The sequence below is a fragment of the Xiphias gladius genome, chromosome 20 (assembly GCF_016859285.1).
Source record: "Xiphias gladius isolate SHS-SW01 ecotype Sanya breed wild chromosome 20, ASM1685928v1, whole genome shotgun sequence".
Classification (NCBI taxonomy): domain Eukaryota; kingdom Metazoa; phylum Chordata; class Actinopteri; order Istiophoriformes; family Xiphiidae; genus Xiphias; species Xiphias gladius.
In genome coordinates this window covers 3,784,688-3,805,159 of record NC_053419.1, presented here as the reverse complement: position 1 = coordinate 3,805,159, position 20,472 = coordinate 3,784,688, and the positions used below count along the sequence as shown (strand labels likewise).

The following is a 20,472-nucleotide window of genomic DNA, read 5'->3' as shown; positions in this document are numbered from 1 at the left end:
TTAGGGTTCATTAGTATTTACATTGTGTTTAAAGGCTGTACAGTGTGACATATGAAACTAAAATCAGTGGATCGGATTCTGTTGTGAGGGACACTTGGTAAAATGTATATGGACACAAAGGCAGTCAGAGAAACGGGCAAAGAAATCCTGTCTCCACGTCTCAGTCCACCTGTCTGTCTGCTGCCCATCCTCTTTACCAAGCATCCAACTCTCCTACGCTGCAAACAAATTCCATCTTGAGTTTCATCTTGAGTTTCGTCCTCGAAATCGGACGTTTTTCCCCACAAAAACAACTGTCTTATTAGTCACTTATTAGTCGTAAATTTGTTTTGGATTACAACTGATCTCTCCACTATCAACAAGGAAACGTGGAAAAGTTTCAACGTGTCTCATCTTGATAATATAAATTCCCACAGTTTGAAATCTGAGTATATGACTGAAGACTTAAGCAAAATGATTTGTTTGCAGCTTTAAGACCTGTCCTAGTGTTTTCCAGCCTGCTGACCCTTTGCAAGAGACGGACCTGCCAGGCATCGTCTTTAGATTGTCCTCTTTAACTATTACAAAGGCCCTGATCCGCCTGGACAGTTTGTCCTCCGCAGGTTCAGCTTGTCCACTGGTTCTGCTGTTGTGTCTGTCAGTTGATGCAGTGGGAGTTTGTGGTTTGTTTTTGGAGATATGTGTCATGGCAGCTGGAGGCCTCCAAAAAGCATTTTAGCTCTACAGCTGGATTTACACCAAAAGGTTAAATCTGAGCAGGTTTTGACTAAAAACCTCTTCAGCAGAGATACGCCAACATGGTCCAAAATTTGTGACATAACCATTAACTCTTAAAAGATTATGTTTTGGTTGAGGAAGGAGCCATTAGTGGAGTTTTTTACAATGAACACATAACCTTTTTTTAAAATGCTTTGTTAGGGATTACTGGCTGTCTTTGAATGTTGTGGTTGTTATGTGCTCAAACATTTCAATTGTATATGAACAGGGACTTTCAGCGTGTTTCTCAAATTAATTTTAGGTCTTTACACCCATCTAAACAGGGACAAATCACAGATAAAGGTTTTTTGTTTTTGAGTAAATCCAGGCTGCATTTGGTGCTTTGTCTCTCAAAGAGAGTTGTAGCAAAATCTTTCAGTTGGTGCATCAAAAAATATGACTTCAAACTTCAAATCTAGCTTTAGTTCTCTACCTTTTGGACCACAGATTTGTCTCAAATTGGTAAAAATGTCATTAGACAGCATCGGTGTTGAGCAATGCAAATAAATTGCATCTTTGCTCTAACTGAGAAAAAGATTGTGCTAATGCTAAAATGCTAGGTGGAAAGCCCTGCCCTGATGGATGAGTTACCGTGGTAACACAAATGATGGGTGGGTGAAGCCAGGGTAAACTGGAGCTTAGCTTTGGTTTAGCTGACAATGTTTTGGTTGAGGTGGGAATTCTGGAGAACGTTTGGGAAATGACTCTTTAAAGCTGTGTGTGTGTGTGTGTTTGTGTTTCTGTGAAGCAAGTGTATTTGCTTGTCAGCAACAGTGTGTGTGTGTGTGTGTGTGTGTGTGTGTGTGTGTGTGTGTGTGTGTGTGTGTGTGTGTCTGTAATGTGTATTTTCCTACATTCGTACATTGCAGTGTGTAATGACAGATGCCGAATGGATTTCAGCCACTGTTTAGAAAAAATGGCATCCTGAGTTTTCTAAGATGTGAAGACCACTCGGCTTGGCAGAGAGCCCCAGTTCTATTGCAAAGAAAAAAATGTGCTTCAAGATTGTGCTCACATACGTTTTATATATTCATATATAATACACTAATACTCCACTGAATGTTAAGTATGTTGAGTAAGCTTGTAATTCTACGTGTCGGCTCAAATTATGAGGAAAGTTGCATGTGCCTTGGTGAATTTTTGTGGATGATGTGTGTGTGTGTGAGTGTAGGTGTGTGTGTGTTTGTGCTTGCATATTTTGCCATTTCCTAACCTTACGAATCCTCACTGCCCCCTTTAAAGAGTCAAATCATTACATGTTGCTTTTTCTTTAGTAAAATTGAAGAGTTTTGTCCATAAAATAACAGAAATCTCAGTCTTGTTGAAAGTTGATTAAGTTTTGTCATCACTTAACTAATAATAATCCATCCACCACCTGGATCATAAATATTTATGAGATCAATTTTCGGAACATATTTCCTTTTTAAAATTGATATAGGAAACTCTTCAATTCTGATCTCAGGGGGAAAACCGTTTTTCATTTAGTGTTTGTAAATCTGACAGTTAAAGATGGAGACTGCAGAGCCTAATGTGCACGGTTGTGCACATTTCTCCATCAAGCGGCCATTAAATAGCAGATATATAAAATGATAAGTTTCTTGAGCAAAACAGTCTTATCTTTACATAAGGTCCTCCGGCTTTTCTGGTAAGCACACTATACAAGCCAGTAAACAGACCTCGTGTTAAGGCTATTTTGTCAAACTACTGTTTCTAAGGACGGGAATGAGCTGTGCAGCTCAACATGGTATAGTTTTCTTAACGAAAATAAAAAATCACATTTTATGTCTTTGGTTTGGTTAAAAAAAGGGAAATTTCATCTACAATCCAACTTTACCCTCGGCTGCGCAAACTGACCAAAAATCACAATTAAACTGTGACAGTTTTTCTAAATTTGGCTGTGTAATCTCCAAAACCCGACATCTGAATGAGAACTCTGCCCCAAACCGATGCGTCGACGCCGTCTTAGAACATCTGAGGGTCAAAGTACCACAAAATTTCCACAGAGAATTCTTTTATCTTATCCCAGAGCTTCTCACACATTCTACAGTCATAAAGCTTCCATTGGTTTCTTGTTTGGTTGGTTCCTAGCTTATATTGCATAATAGAAAACATAAATCGTCTTCTAGTCTTTGGTATTTGGGCTAGTGTGTCAGCCTATTGTCCTACAGGAGACATCAGCAGTGAAAGTCTATGATTCAAACGTTTCTATTTCCCCAGTGAGGTTTGTGTGTTTTAAAGATGAGTTTACCCTTTAGCTTCTTTGTGGATTTTGGATGAATTTGTAAAAGGCGGTTTGGCTACAAACAAGTCGTCGCAGTGAGCAGCCCCTCTCTGTTTGTCACCCTCAACAAAAGACAAACAAACAAAAAAATGTAAAAAGTTTGGTTTTCCTCCTCGCTTTGACCGGACGAAACCTCAACCCGCGCCCTCAACCCCTCCTCCCCTCCCCATATTTCCACTGCCCCCACCCCAACCCAGACCCCTCCCTATCGCCCCCCCCCCCCTCCTCCCTACACGCCACCCATTATCATGCTTTGGTACAAGTGCTGGACGCCGAAGATTGGGCGCCGGGGCTGGCTCCGTCGTCTGTCCATTTGTCCAGGCTCCGACGCCGGGCGTTCATGAAGAAGTTGCTGACGGTGGTGAGTTCGAGGCCCAGCTGCTGCGAGATGGTGAGCTGCATCTCTTTGGACGGCCGCTTGTTCTCCTTGAAGATGGCCAGCAGGGTGCGCCGCTGCAGGTCGGTGAAGACCAGCCGCGACTTCTTTGGTGTGTTGTTGCGCTCCTTCGCTGTGTCCTGCTCCTTCCGTTTGCATGCTGCGAGGAGGGAGGGAGGAATATTGGTGGAGGAGAAAGGGAGAAGAGACGATGACAGAGAAACAAAAGGACATGATAGGAAAGGAGAGGAGTTGGGGTGATGGGAAAAAGAGAGAAAATGAAAGTGTTAGAGTTGTTTGTGTTATTTGAACAACAAATATTGGAGGAGAACTTAGCAGCGTCTCTTAGATGAAACACAAACAGAAGCTCCTGTCAGAAGTTCATATTCTTGTGTACATCTGATAGTCTTCCGCTGTGTCATTACTCAACTGCACCAATACGGCTCAGGCATTTCACCGATTAGAACTGTATGAAACGCGGCTCGGAAATCTGAAGATAATCACTTCGGTTGTCTTTCTCTCTTCCCTCAGCTGAAAAAGGCTTCACAAGGCAGAGGAACGCCGCAGCCAGGTTTGTGGCCTCCTGCGACAGCTCACCTGTGTTTTAGGTGAGGCACGGTAACGGGTTGTCTCGGTCTGTAGTCGCTTTATCGTTGATTTTAGTTCCATATTACTATTTTATTACATTGCACCGTGAATATCAGTGGCTTAGACGGCTATCGCTTTTATTTCAAATTTTAACTACCATTTGAACATGGGAAATGTGTAATGATCTGACCAAATTCAAAATTCACAGATGATAAGTGCCTTGGTCCACGCCGATAAGCCCTTTTCACAGGACCCATGAAAGTTTAGATGTGGAATTCTCGTGGAAGGCGGCCATCATATCGTGTTTAAATCGGCCGCCCAGACTTGCCGGGCCGACGTGCCTCTCGAACTTAAGACATTCAAAACATGAATCAATAGTCAAAATACATGTGGCGATGACAAAAATACAGGACAATGGTTTTCATCGATCTGTCAGATATTTAGAAAGTCAGTGTTTCACATTTGTACAGATGTTATTACTTAATGATATGTCAAGAATGAAATAAGTAAGAACTATCATAGGGCGTAGTCTATGAGAACTGTTTGTATTATAGGCTACTGAAGGTATTCAGACTCTCCCAGCACAAAACCCAACAAATAAAATAAAAATCTTTTCAGATAGACAGAAGATGAGGAGCTTGTATAAAATGTTGTTGAGCCAACATCTACACCAGTCAGCTCAGGGGAGGGCCTGGGGTCTTGCAGCCAGTGGAGAGCAACTGTGGCGCCCTGCTCCAAAAACTGCAGCCGCCTTGATCTTGCGAGGTTATCGTTGCTTACGTCTGCATGATGACAGAGCAAGTCGGGGCAGAAATCTAGCCAGCACGCATTGTGGCCTGCAAGATTACGTTGAAATGAATTCAGACTAATTATGTTATCGAGTTATTTATGTGCAATTAGGATTTTATGATTTTTATTGCCACCGTTTAGTTGAAGAAACATGTACAAATATAAGATCTATGTTGAAATTGTACTGAATATGCCTGCAATTACATGGTCAAAAACATACAGACTAACCCTTTAAAATGTATGCACAAAGTAGATGGAAAAATAATCAGCAATAATTCATCTCCTTATTTATCTAACACCGCAATATACTCCCTGTGATGTGTAAAGTCTATTTAAAGTGTTACTGGCCATTTTTATGACCAAATAAAGCATAAACTACACTAACAATAACAATAATAATAATAATAACACCTCCTCTAATGTGTCTGCTGTTCTATTTCACTCAGTTAGTGAGGACGAGGAGGTCTGGGTGCGTTTGATTTGATTACCTCTCTGAATTAAGTATGCACGAGTCAGAGCCCGATCAATACAAAACAGTTTAAGGACTCAATTCAGCAACAAAACTATTATGTAAGGGGAAACTATCCTTTCTGTAAACACACACACACACACACACACACACACACACACACACACACACACACACACACACACATACATACATACACACACTCACACACACGCATACACATGCACACAACCACATCCCTCCTCCTGTCTTCTCTCGGCCTCTTATCACACCATTTAGGGACCTGACAACAGCTGCAAATGAAAGATTGCAGCTTTTTGTCTCACTGCTGCTCCCTGTCCTGGTCTCATCCTCGATGCTTGTGTAGCTCTAAAGCATGCATGATAAAAACATGTATATGATGTTTACACCGAGCGAAACGGTCAAACTAGAGACTCCGTGTTTTATGGCTGCACCGTTTCATCAAACGGGAATACTCTGCATGTCTCATGTATCAATTTAGACACACTTTTTCTTTTCAGCTTTGAGATCTTAAGCATTTTTATTGAAACATGACCTGTTTTGAATTATTATCATTAAAAGCACAAATAAAGTAAAGAGATTAATGACTCTTATATAAATGTTCCTATGTCCATATTGTTTATCATATAAGATTCTGATTTTTCTTCTTCTGTTCTCTGGGTAAATGAGTGAAATGTTGTGAAGTGTTATTGAAGCGAAGTGAATATTAATCCACCACACGCACAGGAGTCAACTGTTGTCGTTGTAATACAATTTCTCCCTGACAGGTGGCACTATTGATCTCTGAATATGAACACTGGGCCAGAAACACACTATATTCAGTGAATGTGTGGTGTGTGTGTGTGTGTGTGTCTGTCTTTGTGGGAGAAAGAGAGACAGACATTCTAGACCACCAGAGAACAGAGAAATTAGAGCTTAGTCTGAGCCAAAACCGTCAGTAAGACAACAGCAACCGAACCAGCCTCATCTTTTAAATCACAATAAAAACCTACCTTATATACTGTAGATGCTCATGTTCTGCATGTGGCACCATTTATTTTTAACCTTTTTCATTCTACACATTTTATAGAATTGTATTATATTTGTCCTTTATTATCTTACTATTTCATCTCTCTTTGATCCTAATTTTATGTCAAAAATATAGTATGTTATACGAGGGAGCCACACAAATGTGTGAGAGTTTTGTTTTTGTTTGTTCAAAGTCTAAACTAGAGTCAAATCTTGGACTTTGGACCTGTCTATTTACTGGAAGATCCTTGTGATAAAATACCTGACTGTGAGCCAACATACTAATGGGTGGACTATTAATCATACTGTTATTAACAGCTTTTCCATTTGAGTCACCTCACAAATGTTCTGCTGACAAATCAGCCTCTTTTTCCTCCCCGAAACCCAAATATTTCCTCTGTGATTGCAAACACATTTAACCTTTATTTATACCAGGTACGACATGAAAGCAACAAAGTGAAAAGTTGGAGTTTCTTTAAAGAGGTACTGCACATTTCAGCGTGTTTTTTGAGCTGTAAACTAAATGATATGACTGTCCTGTGATGAGACACACTGGTGTAGATGTTGACATTTCTTATTAAGGTTATAAAAATCGGCATTTCGTGGGTTGAAAATGGCTCAACACGCCATCTGCAGTTTTAAATCCTCCTCAACTTTGCAAGGCCAGAGCTGACATAGAGTCCACCGTTTGGGACTTATCCCTCTACTTTGTGTTTTTTAGTTTTTGCGGAGTAATTCGGACTTGTGCTTTTCGCGGCTGTAGAAGAGCCACAAGACTGCTTTCTTTCCCTTCAGACCCTCATATGGCTCAGACGTGGCTGCTGATGGCAGCAGGTCCCTCGATAGCCACACACTGCTATGTACATTTGCAATCAGCGTTTTCCATGAGACAGCTATTCTAACTACATGCTCGGCTTTGGGCATGACTGGGACTGGAGCCAACGGCTTGAATTGATACGGCTTGGGACCATCGTATCCGCTTCAGGGGATTCTGGAGGGGAGAAGATCTCCACCTCGAAAAGAGCCCTCTGGCATAGGTGCCTTGTTGTCTGCCACTTTTGAGTTTTACTCTGATTGTTACTGCTGCTATTACTGGTCCTATAGCACTCCTATAGTCATGACTACATTTACTACTACTGCTGCTAAAGCTACTACGACTGCTGTTTGACTACAGGTTGGAAGACACAGGCTGTTTTTATTACTGCTGCTTACTACATCTATTCTAAACAACTGCTACATCTATTAGCACTGTCATGGTATTTTTTGCAAATCCTGCTGCTACAACTACTACTATAATTTCTAATACTGTAGATACCAGCATTAACACCTGTGTAGAGGCTTGGTCATCCAGGCAGTGCAAAGGGAGTAATTAATATAATAATCTAATTTTGCCAATTTCATAGTATTTTATTTAGGCAAAGCTCTTGTATGGCTGCTTATGTTGAGACAACATTTAGCATTCAAGAAAATCTTTAGATTAATGAAAAGAGGGTTTGTAGAATAACTTGCTTGTATTTCTTACAGAAAGGTATCAAAGGGATTGGCATCTGTACTAAAACTCTGGCACTGTATTGTATTTCAACCAGATATAGCCCATTTTTAACTGAGATGTCTGAATGTCATTTGAGTTCAAAATCCCCAAATTAGTGCTCCCTCAGTAATATATCATTAATCCCTAATAATGTGTTGAAGTAATATATTTTGTGATTTAGATATAGTTGTCTGTTATGTAAGAGTTCCATTATGACTTTATATGGATGTGACTGCTACCTATTTTATAATATCTTAAAGTTTACAGACATTAAATTTGGACTAATTTAAAGTAATAGGCTCACATGGCTTATAAAAAGCATTTTTGATGGATATTAATAATTCCATCCAACAAACAAACAAAAAATTAAATAAACATTTAAAATAGGCCAACAAATAAATAATAAATCAATGAAATACCATTTCCATTATAGTTAATACATTTCCCTTTCCCTCTCTCTCTCTTTCTTGTTTTCTGCTTACTATAGCTTAATGAGAAGCAGCTCAGCAGCAGTTCACCCCAGACAATGTTGTTGTTTTTTTTTTAGGAAAAAAAAAGTGCAGACACATCTACCTGTAAAAAAGGAGCAATCAAAATCAGCCACACACAAACACACACAGTCTGCCATCAATGGAGAAAGAGCATGCCTGAGTGATTCAATCAGGCTTTTTTTCCTCCGGTCGAGGTTACAGTGAGGATCAAATACGCAATTATATTATTCAAAAGGGGTTTACCGGTTTGAGGAGAGGTGAGAGTAAGGAGGGGGAGGGGTGGGTATTCTTTAAAGGTAAGGGTTGAATCGATTGGATCAATAAGGCAGGGTTCCTCTGTCTTTCATCAGCTCGCTCAGTCTCTCTGGTAGACTTCAGTGTGTTGCTAAATGCGTCTCTAACTGAAAACAAGATCAGCAGAAAATATTTAACATTTTTCTCTCCGTGCGATTCATATGACATGTTGCTCTATCACAGTTCAATCTCTTTTATAATACACGATCATTGTAAAAAAAAAAACTGCACTCAACACTCATCATTAGATCATCAATATCTGAATAACCATTGTTGAATCCTCATAAAAGCATCTTCAGCGCTATGTTTATCATGACTGTCATTAATATTGCATAATAATATCTTAATTGGGGCTTGATATTGATCTGCAGTACTTTTTTGGTATGGACAAAATGTTTCACTGATTACTAAAAACCATCAAGTAGAATGTTGGCATCATATCTCTGGTCAGATTTGTAATCTTTTTTATTTATTCTCTTACCACTTATTTCCTACCAATTATCATCCCTCAACCTCCTCAACAGGTTGAACATTCTCCTCCAAATCATCATTCTCATCACCATAAAAAGACTCTTTATCACGACCAAGCTCAACATAGCATTCTCAACAACAACATAATGCTGCACAATCAGTCATGTCACAATCATTCTCAGTACATCAAATTCATCTCACCATCTTCATCATCATTATCAGCATCACCACTGTAACGATGCTCATTGCCATCATGATCATCCTGATCATTATCACAGTCATCTTCCATTGTAATCATTCTCTTCACCATTAGATCACAATCAGTCATTCTCATCATCAAAGTCACCCTCATCATTATTATAAACATCCTCCACATCATCACAATCATCCATTGCTTTTGGTCTTTCGCTTTTGACCAGCTTTAAACTACAGTAGACCGTTGACAGCAGCTTCGTTTGCAATGTCCCCATCAGTTTTCCCAGTTGTAATTACAGCTTGAATGTTGATGTGAACAACATGCAGGTCGGAAACTGGTAAATCCAACATGGGTTGGTTCAGTTAGCTATGTAACAGTACCACCTGGCAAAGAGTGTGCGTACATATTTGTTAACAATTAACTTATATGTAAAAACTATCCTGTGTGGTACAAATTGTTTCAATTTAGTGATGTGTAAATCTCCAAGTGCTAAAAACTTACATTACAACTAGGGTCAGTTTGAACGTAAAAACGGCTTTTCCAACTTGCCCCAGACCTTTTAATATAGCTAACAAAATTTGAGGATGGTGGCCTGGAAGCAAGTCAGATACAGAAATTAATTACATCTATTAAGAAACACAAGGGGCACATTTTACAAACACAATCTGCTCTTCGCAACCATTGCTGACCATGAGGTCAAGTCTTCCAATATGGAGGCTGAGAGGCATTATTTCACCTTAAAGCCCCTCCTCTATTCACTTGAATGGAGGATCGAGTCAAGTACTGAGTCTCGAGAGCTGGTAACACTCACTGCAAACACATCAATGTATTATACAGAGGTTTTAAGAGTCAAGGGCTACTGAACATCAATAGAAACATCAAGGTAATGTTTTATTGAAGCGGCCATTTGAAGTGAATACAGAGAAACAGAGAGAATAAACAGAGAGGTTAGGGAGGAAAGAGAGGGAACAGAGGATGAGCAGAGATAGATGGAGGGAAGAGTAAGAGGGCTGAAGAGAAGGGTGGAAGGAGAACAGGGAGAGAACAAGACCATCCCTCTCATAACGTCAAGTTTATTTCATTTAAAGCTTACTTAAAATAAACTGTTTGGCAGTTTGTATGGACTCCCTCCTCCTTGCCTTCCCCGAGCCAGTTTGTGACAACAGTTGCCATCATTTCAATGAACTGACTAATTGTTTCAGCGCTAGTTGTAATACATACTCAAGAAAACAAAAAGCAATCCCGCTTAATAGCTTTATAGTTAATTTAGGCGATGGGCAACCACTCCTTAGATAAACTAGATTTAACATGTGGTGCCCCTCAGGGTTCTATTTTAGGCTCAATTTAAATACCCCAAAATAATTTAATTAATCCTTGTCTAATTGTAAATATCATAATTATTCAAACATTTATTGCATTTTTAATGCATTTATTGCATTTATTCATGAACTATAATTAAGAATAAAGTTTTAGTAAAAGTTTAAAGACAGGAAATGAGTGAGCCAGCAAGCTTTGGTTTCATTTTACAGACAGACAGACAGAGAGAGAGAGAGGACAAAGACGAGCTCATTACAGTCATTACAGACTGTTTTCAACCTCACCACAAAGATAGATCATGGCCTGGCAGCTTGTCCATGACAGCCTCAGTCTCCACATGTATACACACAAACACAAACACACACACACACACACACACACACACACACACACACACACACACACACATATATATGTATATATATAGCAGTAAAGAGGGAGATTGAGATGAAGAGGTAGAAAGTGAGAAGTAAAGACGGAGTGACACGGAGAGAAATTTAAAATAGAGAGAGAGCAGAAAGTTTGGAGATCAATAGCTGAATATGAAGCCAAAGATGTCTGTCAGGGCTCTACTCATTCAGACAGACAGGCTTCATTCTGTGAGAAAAAGGATTTATGGCACAAAGGGCTGCCATCAACGGGAGAGCTCTATCTTTCTCTTTATCTATTGTCTCTTATGTCTCTCTCTCTGTCTCAGACTTTCTTTGTGTGTCGTTCTGTATTTTACTGTTCTTTTTCTTTTGTCTTTCATCACTACTTCCTCCATCAACTTCTTTTCCTCTCTTTCCTTTGTCTCTCTCCTCTTCAGTATGGTATTTTATTTCTGTCTTATCTGTCATCCATCTTTCGTCTCTTCCTCATTTTCTCTTTCAACTCTCTCTTTTGTCTCCATTATCTCTCATTTAACTCTCTCCTCCACTGTCTTTCTCTTCCCCCTCTTTTTCTTCTCCTCCATCTCTTTTCTTCCTTCCTGTCTTTTTCTCTCTGCCTCTCCTTCAACTTCCAGCCCCTCCTATCGTTCAGTCTCTCTCCTCCCTCCCTCTTTCTTCATGTCTCTCCTTTTCCTTCCCTCTGTTTCTTTTTTTTTATTACACCATTACCACTTAAGCCTTGGTATCCATTACACAGAGGGCATATAAGTGCATGGTAAGTAGTAAAGTCACCCTTCAACGTACACTTCACTGCTTGTGTGTGGCGCCACATTTGGTTGTTTCGACGCTCCGTCATGAGCCAGCAGGACTGAGCAATGTTTAGATTAAATCGTTTAATCAGCTATGACTGTTAATGTGTGGGATGTTGTTGTCGTGTCACAGGTGACTTTTTGCCCTCAAATAATGAAAAATGTTAACTATCTCCAGAAATTCAAATTTCCAAAAAGTGAAGGGCTAATGCCATCATTATTTTTTTGTGTGTGTATTTTAATGCTAAAATAGCTTGAGAACAAAAAACCAAACCGCTTAACATATAATTAATTAATTACAAAAGCAGTCAAACAACGAATAAAGTAGACTGTAAGAGGTCAAGGACTTTTTCCTTAATTTACACATTCATAGGTTTACCCTGTCTTTGGGGTAAATGACTGGATAAATGACTGGACTGTAATGTAATATTTCAAGGAATTTTAATGGGTTTTCTGCTTAGATTAAAAGGGTTAAAAAAGCCAATCAAATTTACAAAATAACAGTTACCTCTTAATTTATACCTCAAAAGAACCTAATCTTTTAAGATATGGTTCTTAAGAATTAAGATGCTAATTCTGATATTCATCACAAATTTGGGGTTAATTAATGGATTAATTAATAAATGCATAAACAGATTAATGCTACTTTTGAGTTTACTCATACTGTATTTGTTTTGCTGAACATGTTAGCATTGTTTGTCTCTGGAGGAAGAGGAGAAGTCCTCAGCTGTTTAGGTCTTGTAAACCACTTGTTTGAAAACTAAGGTAAACATCCCATAAGTGCATTATTCATTTTGTCATCTATCAGCAGTTTGGAATATAACATGACTAAATATAAAACATCCAAACTGCACAAATACTGCCAACCCACCATGTAACGCTGGGTCCGTTAATCAGTCAAAACAACCATCGCATTGCCAAATAAGAACAGAAAAGTAAACTACCACCAACCAAGTGAATACCAAAGCGGGTACTGTATTTAGTGCAAATCAGAGAATCAAGGTTGGTGGCGTTTCACCAAACACGCAGTACATATAGCCACGCACATACACACATACACAAACAGGCCCACAGCCCCACACTCACATGTCTACGTACACACATGCTCAATTTAAAACTGTTCAGTCAAGCAACAAAGTAATGCAATCGACCATAGAGCACATTTGATCTAGAGACTGTAATACAACTACCATTATACTGTAGGCTCACTCAGCACAAGTCTCTACGCCTCCTACCCACAGTATGTCCCTGTCTTATTACTGTAAAATGAATCAGGTTTTCGAAAGCTCTATTGGACAGAATGTGTTACTGGTTCACTCACACTGGCCTCAGACTGAAAGTTATAGCGCACTTGTTTAATGTGCATTCCTGGTCGTGATGCACTTCATATTACTTCAAACGTCATGACTGAGAGGAATGATGGCAAAAACTGTGAAAACAAATGTAAAAAAAAAAAAAAAGCTGTCAAAAACTGAATATTCATCCTACTATTTGGAATATTGCAGTGTATTACAGAGTCTGCAGACTTCATGAGGGCAGCCGGGCAAACACACTTGATGCATCATATCTCAGCACTTAAACTCACACACACGCAGATGCATATAGAGACACACAGCGCTTTAGCACTTAGCAATAGTCATTCCACTATTAGCTTGTGTGTGTGTGTGTGTGTGTGTGTGTGTGTGTGTGTGTGTGTGTGTGTGTGTGTGTGTGTGGTTGTGCTTAATGCACCATGATGCTTTCCTCCTTCCGTTTTGAGAAGATAACCGGAAATGGAACAACAGACTAAAGACACGCTCTTTGTCTCTGTTTCTCTCTTCTCACACACACACGGTAGCAACTGAGTGCACGAATGAATCTGTAAGAATAATTCTCCTTTTACAATACAGCGTAACAGTTTATGTTTATCAGATAATAAATAAGGCAGCAATAATGTTTACCTTCCTACTGATTTTTTTTGGTTTTCCAATTAACCCATTAATTGTTTAGCCTCTGAAATGTTTAAAACAGTGACACATTCATGTCATCACTATTTCCAGAGCTCAAAGTGACATCTTCAGTTTACGTATCTCGTCTCACCAACTGTTCAAAATGAGAAATGAAAAAGAAAGAAAAGAAACATAGAAAAGTAGGAAATCTGTATTTGAGAAGCTTTAACTTGCAAATGCTGGATATCTTTGGGCACGTGAGCAACGTGGCTCTATAGATGGCAATGTCAGTCTGCTGACTGGTCCACCACTTTGTTCCAGACTGAAATATCGCTACAACTGTTTAATGGATGCCATGAAATTGTATGCAGGCATTCCTGGTGATCCTCTGAGATGTATTCTAGGGCCTTGACAACTGTCAGAGGGATTGCCCTAAAATGTGGTACCTACATCCATGTCCCCCTAAGGACAAATCTTAACTTCGGTGATTCCTTAGCTTTTCCTCTAGTGCCATCATCAGATCAAAATCACAATTTGTGCAGTACTTTGGTTTATGACCAAACACCTTTTTAAAAACTGACGACATGCCCATCAGGCTCAACTTTTTTCTGTGCTTATCAGCAGATGTTAGCATGCTAACACACTGTATTAAGATGGTGAGCATGGTAATCATTACACCTGCTTAAAAACAGCATCTTAGCATTTTAACTGTGAGCATTCGAGCATGCTGGTGTTAGCATTTAGCCCAAAGCACCACTCATAGAGCTTCTAGCATGGCTTTAGACTTGTTACATGAGAAATGACTTGCATAATTAATGATAATAAATTATTATTACAACAGTTAACCTATCGTTGATTGGTTAGCCAATTCCTCAGCTAACTCTTTTTACACTATATAAATATGAACATAATGAGTGCACACTGAAGAATAAATGGCTGTACCTTAATTTACCAGATTTCCAATTTTTCATTTGCTTTAGATTTACATGTACTTTAAAGGATAAAGCTGGTGATACCCAATTTTTATTACTGCCGTTAAATCCCGCAAAAAGGCCGTAGCCAACACACACACACACACACACACACACACACACACACACACACACACACACACACACACATATGCATGTATATATATGTATTTATATATATATATATACATATATATCCTTAATTACCATGAACGCACTCATCATAGTTAACTATTTAGTCAATCTCACATACACCATCCTGCTGCTATAAAGGCTCACTAGAGCACCATGTAGGTAAGTATGTATTAATCCGCCACTGAAAATAGCTCCCAAAAACTGCAGTTTTTCCTCATGTTTCAGTAATGTTTGCTAAAAACTACAATGACCAGCTGTCTAAATTAAACTATATGTTTGTGAGGCAAGATTTACATTTTCAGTACGAGCCAGTGGGCTTGAGGCTGATTACCATAACATCATTAGCAACATTTTCGGCTTCACTTTGGTCTGTTTATGATCTGATTCAGTTGTATTATCATTTGAAGGGAATTATTCCATCCACATTCAACCTTAGTGTTAATATGGGGGGTTTAAAGGTGTTTTACTGTATAAAATGAATGAGTTCTATGTGTAGATCCTGCGCTACATCAAATATACAGACAGAATGGATAACTGTTTCTATGACTGATTGTACTGAGGAACAAAGAGGGACAGAAAGAGAGTATTCAGAGTGTGTGTCACTGAATCAGTGTGTGTGTGTGTGTGTGTGTGTGTGTGTATGTGTGTGCAGAGAGAGGGTTTATCAGTGTATAATCTGTATGTCCACAAGGTCTGTGATGACATCACCGGACAAAGGTCTCTCTGCCCGCTGACACACACACACACAGACACACATTGTAATGTATCTCCACTTGTTTACCAAGAGGAACCAACTGACCAATCACAGCCTCTGGTGGTTCAGTGATGTCATTGAGCTGATGAAGAAATGGCCTCAGAGGAGTTTGATGTCATCCACCTCTCTCTCTCTTGCTGTCTCTCTTTCTGTGTGTGTGTGTGTTTGTGTGTCTCCTTTTCCAATTAGTCTAATTAAGCTCTGTTTAGTTGTCATCTGCTGCACAGCAATTTGGGAGGTTGCTAAACAAACAGACATTTATAATATAATAAAAAACAACATTGACACCAATACCGACATCAGTTGGTAATAAAATGAAAGCGAGATGTGGGTTACAAAGCCAGGTTTCAGTTACCATGTTTCTGCTTGTATTTGTCTCGATACCTTGGATTTACAGTATTTTCTTAAACTAAGCTCCTGTTGACCCTCTCTAAACTGTCTAAAATACAATTGTTTCTCTCGAATTTACATGTATATTTGTTGAATTAATGTATAAACCGGACTAGGAGAACCCCTTAACCAAGTCTTTAGAGCTGTGGTGCCCGACCTTTTGGGCTTGTGACCTCTAAAATTCAATTTAGTGTGGACATGACTTGTGAGCAGTTCAACCAAAAGTGACACACTTTTGCCCAGAGAGGCATCTAAAAGGTATCTAAAATTCCAAACGAAAACAGCAAAAATGAGAGAAAAGTCACAAAATAATTGAGATAATATAGTCTAACAGAAATATTCTTTTCTTTCTTTTTCCTTACATCATCTTGTGACCCCCTCAGATGGTTCCCCTTGCAAAAATGCAAAACTCACACACTCAAAGATAAAAACACAGATCCTATATTTTACACTTATAATTCAGACACTTATAACTGCTATAATTAAGGCTTTTTATATTAACAAATGATAACATGATTTTTTGTATGTGAAAGAAGTCGCTCATAGTGATGAACCCACAAAAATTTTATTATGAGACTCTGCAGGTCCCCTCAACTCTACTCAGCTTTCTAAGCATTTTTCAGCTCATTGTTTTGGTTTTCCTGCCATTCAACTTCACCTTTTTGGGTCACTTTCACTGCTTTTCATCTGCGCCTTTTGGCCAGAAAAAGTTCTGATAAAGCCACCATCCACTACCTGCTCAGCAGCAAACAGCAGACAGACACAGTTAGAGACCAGCTGGTGAAGACAGAGGAGCATTCAGCAGCTATGGAGCCACATGTTTCCTTCAGAAGTTGATGGAGACCAAAGCAGAGCTAAAAGATAGTAAAACTGGACTTACATTCATCAGGTGAACTCAAATACAACTACAATTGAATGCAGCTGTTTACTAAAAGGCACAGTGTCGCAAATATGTAATCATTTTGGACATAAACACTGACTCCACTGCAACATTATATTTCCTGTTTGCATTACCCAAAGCATTATAGGGACTGTAGTGCAAAATTCAGAACATTTTTACCTAAAGTAGAAAAAAGAGCTGACAAAATCCATGAATATTAACTTCTCTTGCCCATATTGTCCATTTATTTTTTGACATTAAAAGGCTCAGAATGTCCCATCAGTGCGGTTTCTATATCCCTGAAACACTGACACATGCTCCATTCATATACGGATTTCGTGGTGTGTATAAAATCTGTGGATATGCAGGCAAAAAAAACAACATTGTTTCAAATTGTCAGAGGTCATGTCAGTTGATGACATTTCTGTTTAACTTATTTTCTAAATAAAAATAAATGCCATCTCTCCATATGATATGTAGTGACTCGTCTAGCCTGTATAAAAAAAATAGTAAAACACAGCAAAAAAAGCCAAGATTTCAGATGGTTAAAATATATAAAAGTGAAACAAAAGTTTGATGTTAAAAGTGAACGTCTCTGGAGAGAAAGTTTGAAAAGGTTCAGAGAAAACATTCACTAACCTTTAACCTGCTGAATGTTGACAGTGAGGCTAAGTTAGAGGGAAGCTCTGTTTGGACATCAAACACACACACACACACACACACACACACACACACACACACACACACACACACACACACACACACACACACACACACACACTGACAGACTAATAGATGATGAGTTAACCTGCCTCTCGGTACCTTTTCTTATCAGTGATGTTTTTTGGTGGCCTGGCAGCCATCGCCACTCTGTCTCACATCGCTCAGCTCTAACAGAAGAACAAACACAGGTAGAAAGATAATATTCTCTGATCAATAGGTTGTATTGTAATCGGTGATTGATCAAAAGGAGGTTGGGCAGCTATAAACGGACATTCTGGTAAACCGCTCACCACTGTGTTTGTCTCCAAACAATCAACGGAAAGCGATACAAGTTGATCAGATTTCCTGCTCTGAGAGTTGAAGGCAGCTCAGAGATGAAAGACACTGGAGAGACAGAAACTCAACATAAAGTGGAGAGATGAGTCCACATAGTTTTGGCCAAAAAGTGTATTTCCTTTTTCCTTACTTGTCTTATTATTTTGATTTTTTATTGTTTCCAGAAATTTACTTTACGTTTATACTTTTTTCAGTTATATTCCCTGTAACTATTTATTTCTATCTTTATTTTCTCCTTTTATCCTTAGCTCTTTTCTTTGACATTTTCCTGCCAGCTATGTCCTGCTAAACCTGTCTCCATTAAAGGCTGTAATATCTACAATTGGATCCCATCCGTCCAATATGAAACACAATCCAATAACAGACAGATTCAGCTTAATGAATCCAGTTATGTGGCCCAATCAAATAGAGGAGGATTCCCTTCAAAGCCATCTGTCTGATACACATCAAACTGGCTGCTTTTAATGCTTTTACCACCAAATCTACAGGAGGTAAGCACAGTGGAAAATAAGAACAATCTGACCCTTAAAATCTGTTTATGTTGATAAATTGGGTTTGATTTTTACTTTAACAGCACACACAGTACACATTGCAAGACGACGTCAACTAAATAAATACAAACTGTGTAGTTTAGGTTAAATAAAACCCATATATCATGACGAGAGAAAAAGGGAAAAAAAACAAAAAACGGCAAAAACAGATGAGTAAGAAAACCACAGTAAATAACCAAAAATTCAACACAGGAGGAAATTCAAGTTCACTGACATGTAAAGCCAAAATCTTACCACTTTATAGACATTCTGCGTAAAGGTCCAGTCAGATGATCATTTAAAAAAACAGCAACATTTCACAGTGAAACTGGTTCATTTTAATGGAAAAGTCACAATCAGTGGATTTTTTCAAAGGGGCAAAGCAAATGAGCGTGAAATTTAACTGTGAACTTTAACACATGACTTCATGCTGTAGAGTGCAAAACAGCGCAAGGTATCGTATTAGTTATATTGGACCATCCAACAGTATATAGTTCTGCTCTGTGGGAGTATAAACAGCACCTCAAAAGAGGTACAGCTTGGTCTGCAGACGGTTGTGAGACTTAGTCAAATGTACATATAAGTCTCTTGAAAAAACTGTTCGAACTTGTTGTCCCGTTAGCGACCGAGCTAGCTAGCAGCCACCTAGCTATTCCAACTCACCAGCGCTAGCACGTTCCCATCCGGCTAGTGTGTTAACGGTGAGCTCACCAGCTACAACCGGCAGGGATAGTTGGTCAGCTACAGAGGACTTTTGCTGTTCTACTTTCAATGTGACCAGGACCTAAAGCTGAAATTACGGACCATAGCCCCCAAGCCCACACCCCTCAGATCTTAACAATGCACTGGGTGGTTCTGAACAATAAATAAACTGATTGGATGATCCATCGCCCAGATGGGTTCAAAATGAAAGAAAAAACCACATACAAAATCCATACTAAAGTAAAAGATAGAGCCATGTAAATGTTTCCAAACTGTCAAGTACAACACACTTTGGCCACGTCAGATAGCATCATATCATTTGAAGTGCATCAGTTATTCGCCGTAGCACATGGTGACGCGTCACACAGATGGGATGTAATTGCTTTTTTTCCTGCCGAACGACTGACCTGCGTTTGTGCTGGCTGTACCCTGATGCTTCAATGGACATTAGCCTTCATCATACACCACCATTCTGTGCTGCCCTTAAATCTATGAGACATCCTCATGAAGTAGCTTCATCGTGCAGGGACATTTTTGGGATTAAGGCAACTACATGTAAAAATACAGCATTTTACAGATAAAAATGTCATCCCATGAATCATTTTCATTACCGCCACAGGAGGTTGTGTGCCCTTTTTGTAGTGAGACGGAAGGTAAGGTTGTGTAGATCAGGGTGGTGGAGCCTTTAGACACCGTCAGCTCCATGCTACTGTGTATGCATACTCATATCTTTTACTTGCTACGTTACTAATTTTCATGTAATACTGTACATTAAATGGTCTGTGTTATTATTAGTATTCTTACTCTGTAGTATAAGCCGTTGAAATACAGCTTTCTCTGTCTCTCTCTCTCACTCTGTTGTATACGGTCAGCTCTCTCTCCACCCCCCCCCCCCCCCCCAATCTCTTCCAGGAACTGGTCTGGATCAGGTTCCTGCAGATCAATGGAGATCTGGGTCCGCACCGTTTACGTTATCATTGCCAGTATTAATGCTCTTTTAATCTGCTCGGGATTACAGCCATCGATCCACATCATCCATCCGCACGCATGGCAGAGCCCAAACTGCTTGCTTTACACACACACACACACACACACACACACACACACACACACACACACACACACACACACACACACACACATTTCAGTAAAACACACTGACTCGCAGACAGAGAGAGAACAAAAATAAACCAACCAAAAAAACATGAGTGGGGACAGGAGAAATGTATTTACTTTTAACTCCATGTTCTTTTAAAATCAATTATAATTAGTACTTTATAATTGATGTATTTTTTTAAACGTATATAGATTTTAATGTTTTTATATTTAATATAATGTTGAGTTTCTTCTTTTAT

General features: G+C 39.1%; 1 protein-coding gene across 3 annotated transcripts in view; it reads right to left on the bottom strand.

The window, feature by feature from the left end:
• Positions 1-3,283: 3,283 nt before the first annotated feature.
• onecut2 (one cut homeobox 2) overlaps positions 3,284-20,472 on the bottom strand; it is a 32,259-nt gene continuing 15,070 nt past the window's right edge. For all 3 annotated transcript variants that reach the window (XM_040157873.1, XM_040157875.1, XM_040157874.1), the window contains one exon: positions 3,284-3,573. In XM_040157873.1, the coding sequence (XP_040013807.1) occupies positions 3,284-3,573 (290 nt within the window). The remainder of the gene's footprint in view (positions 3,574-20,472) is intronic.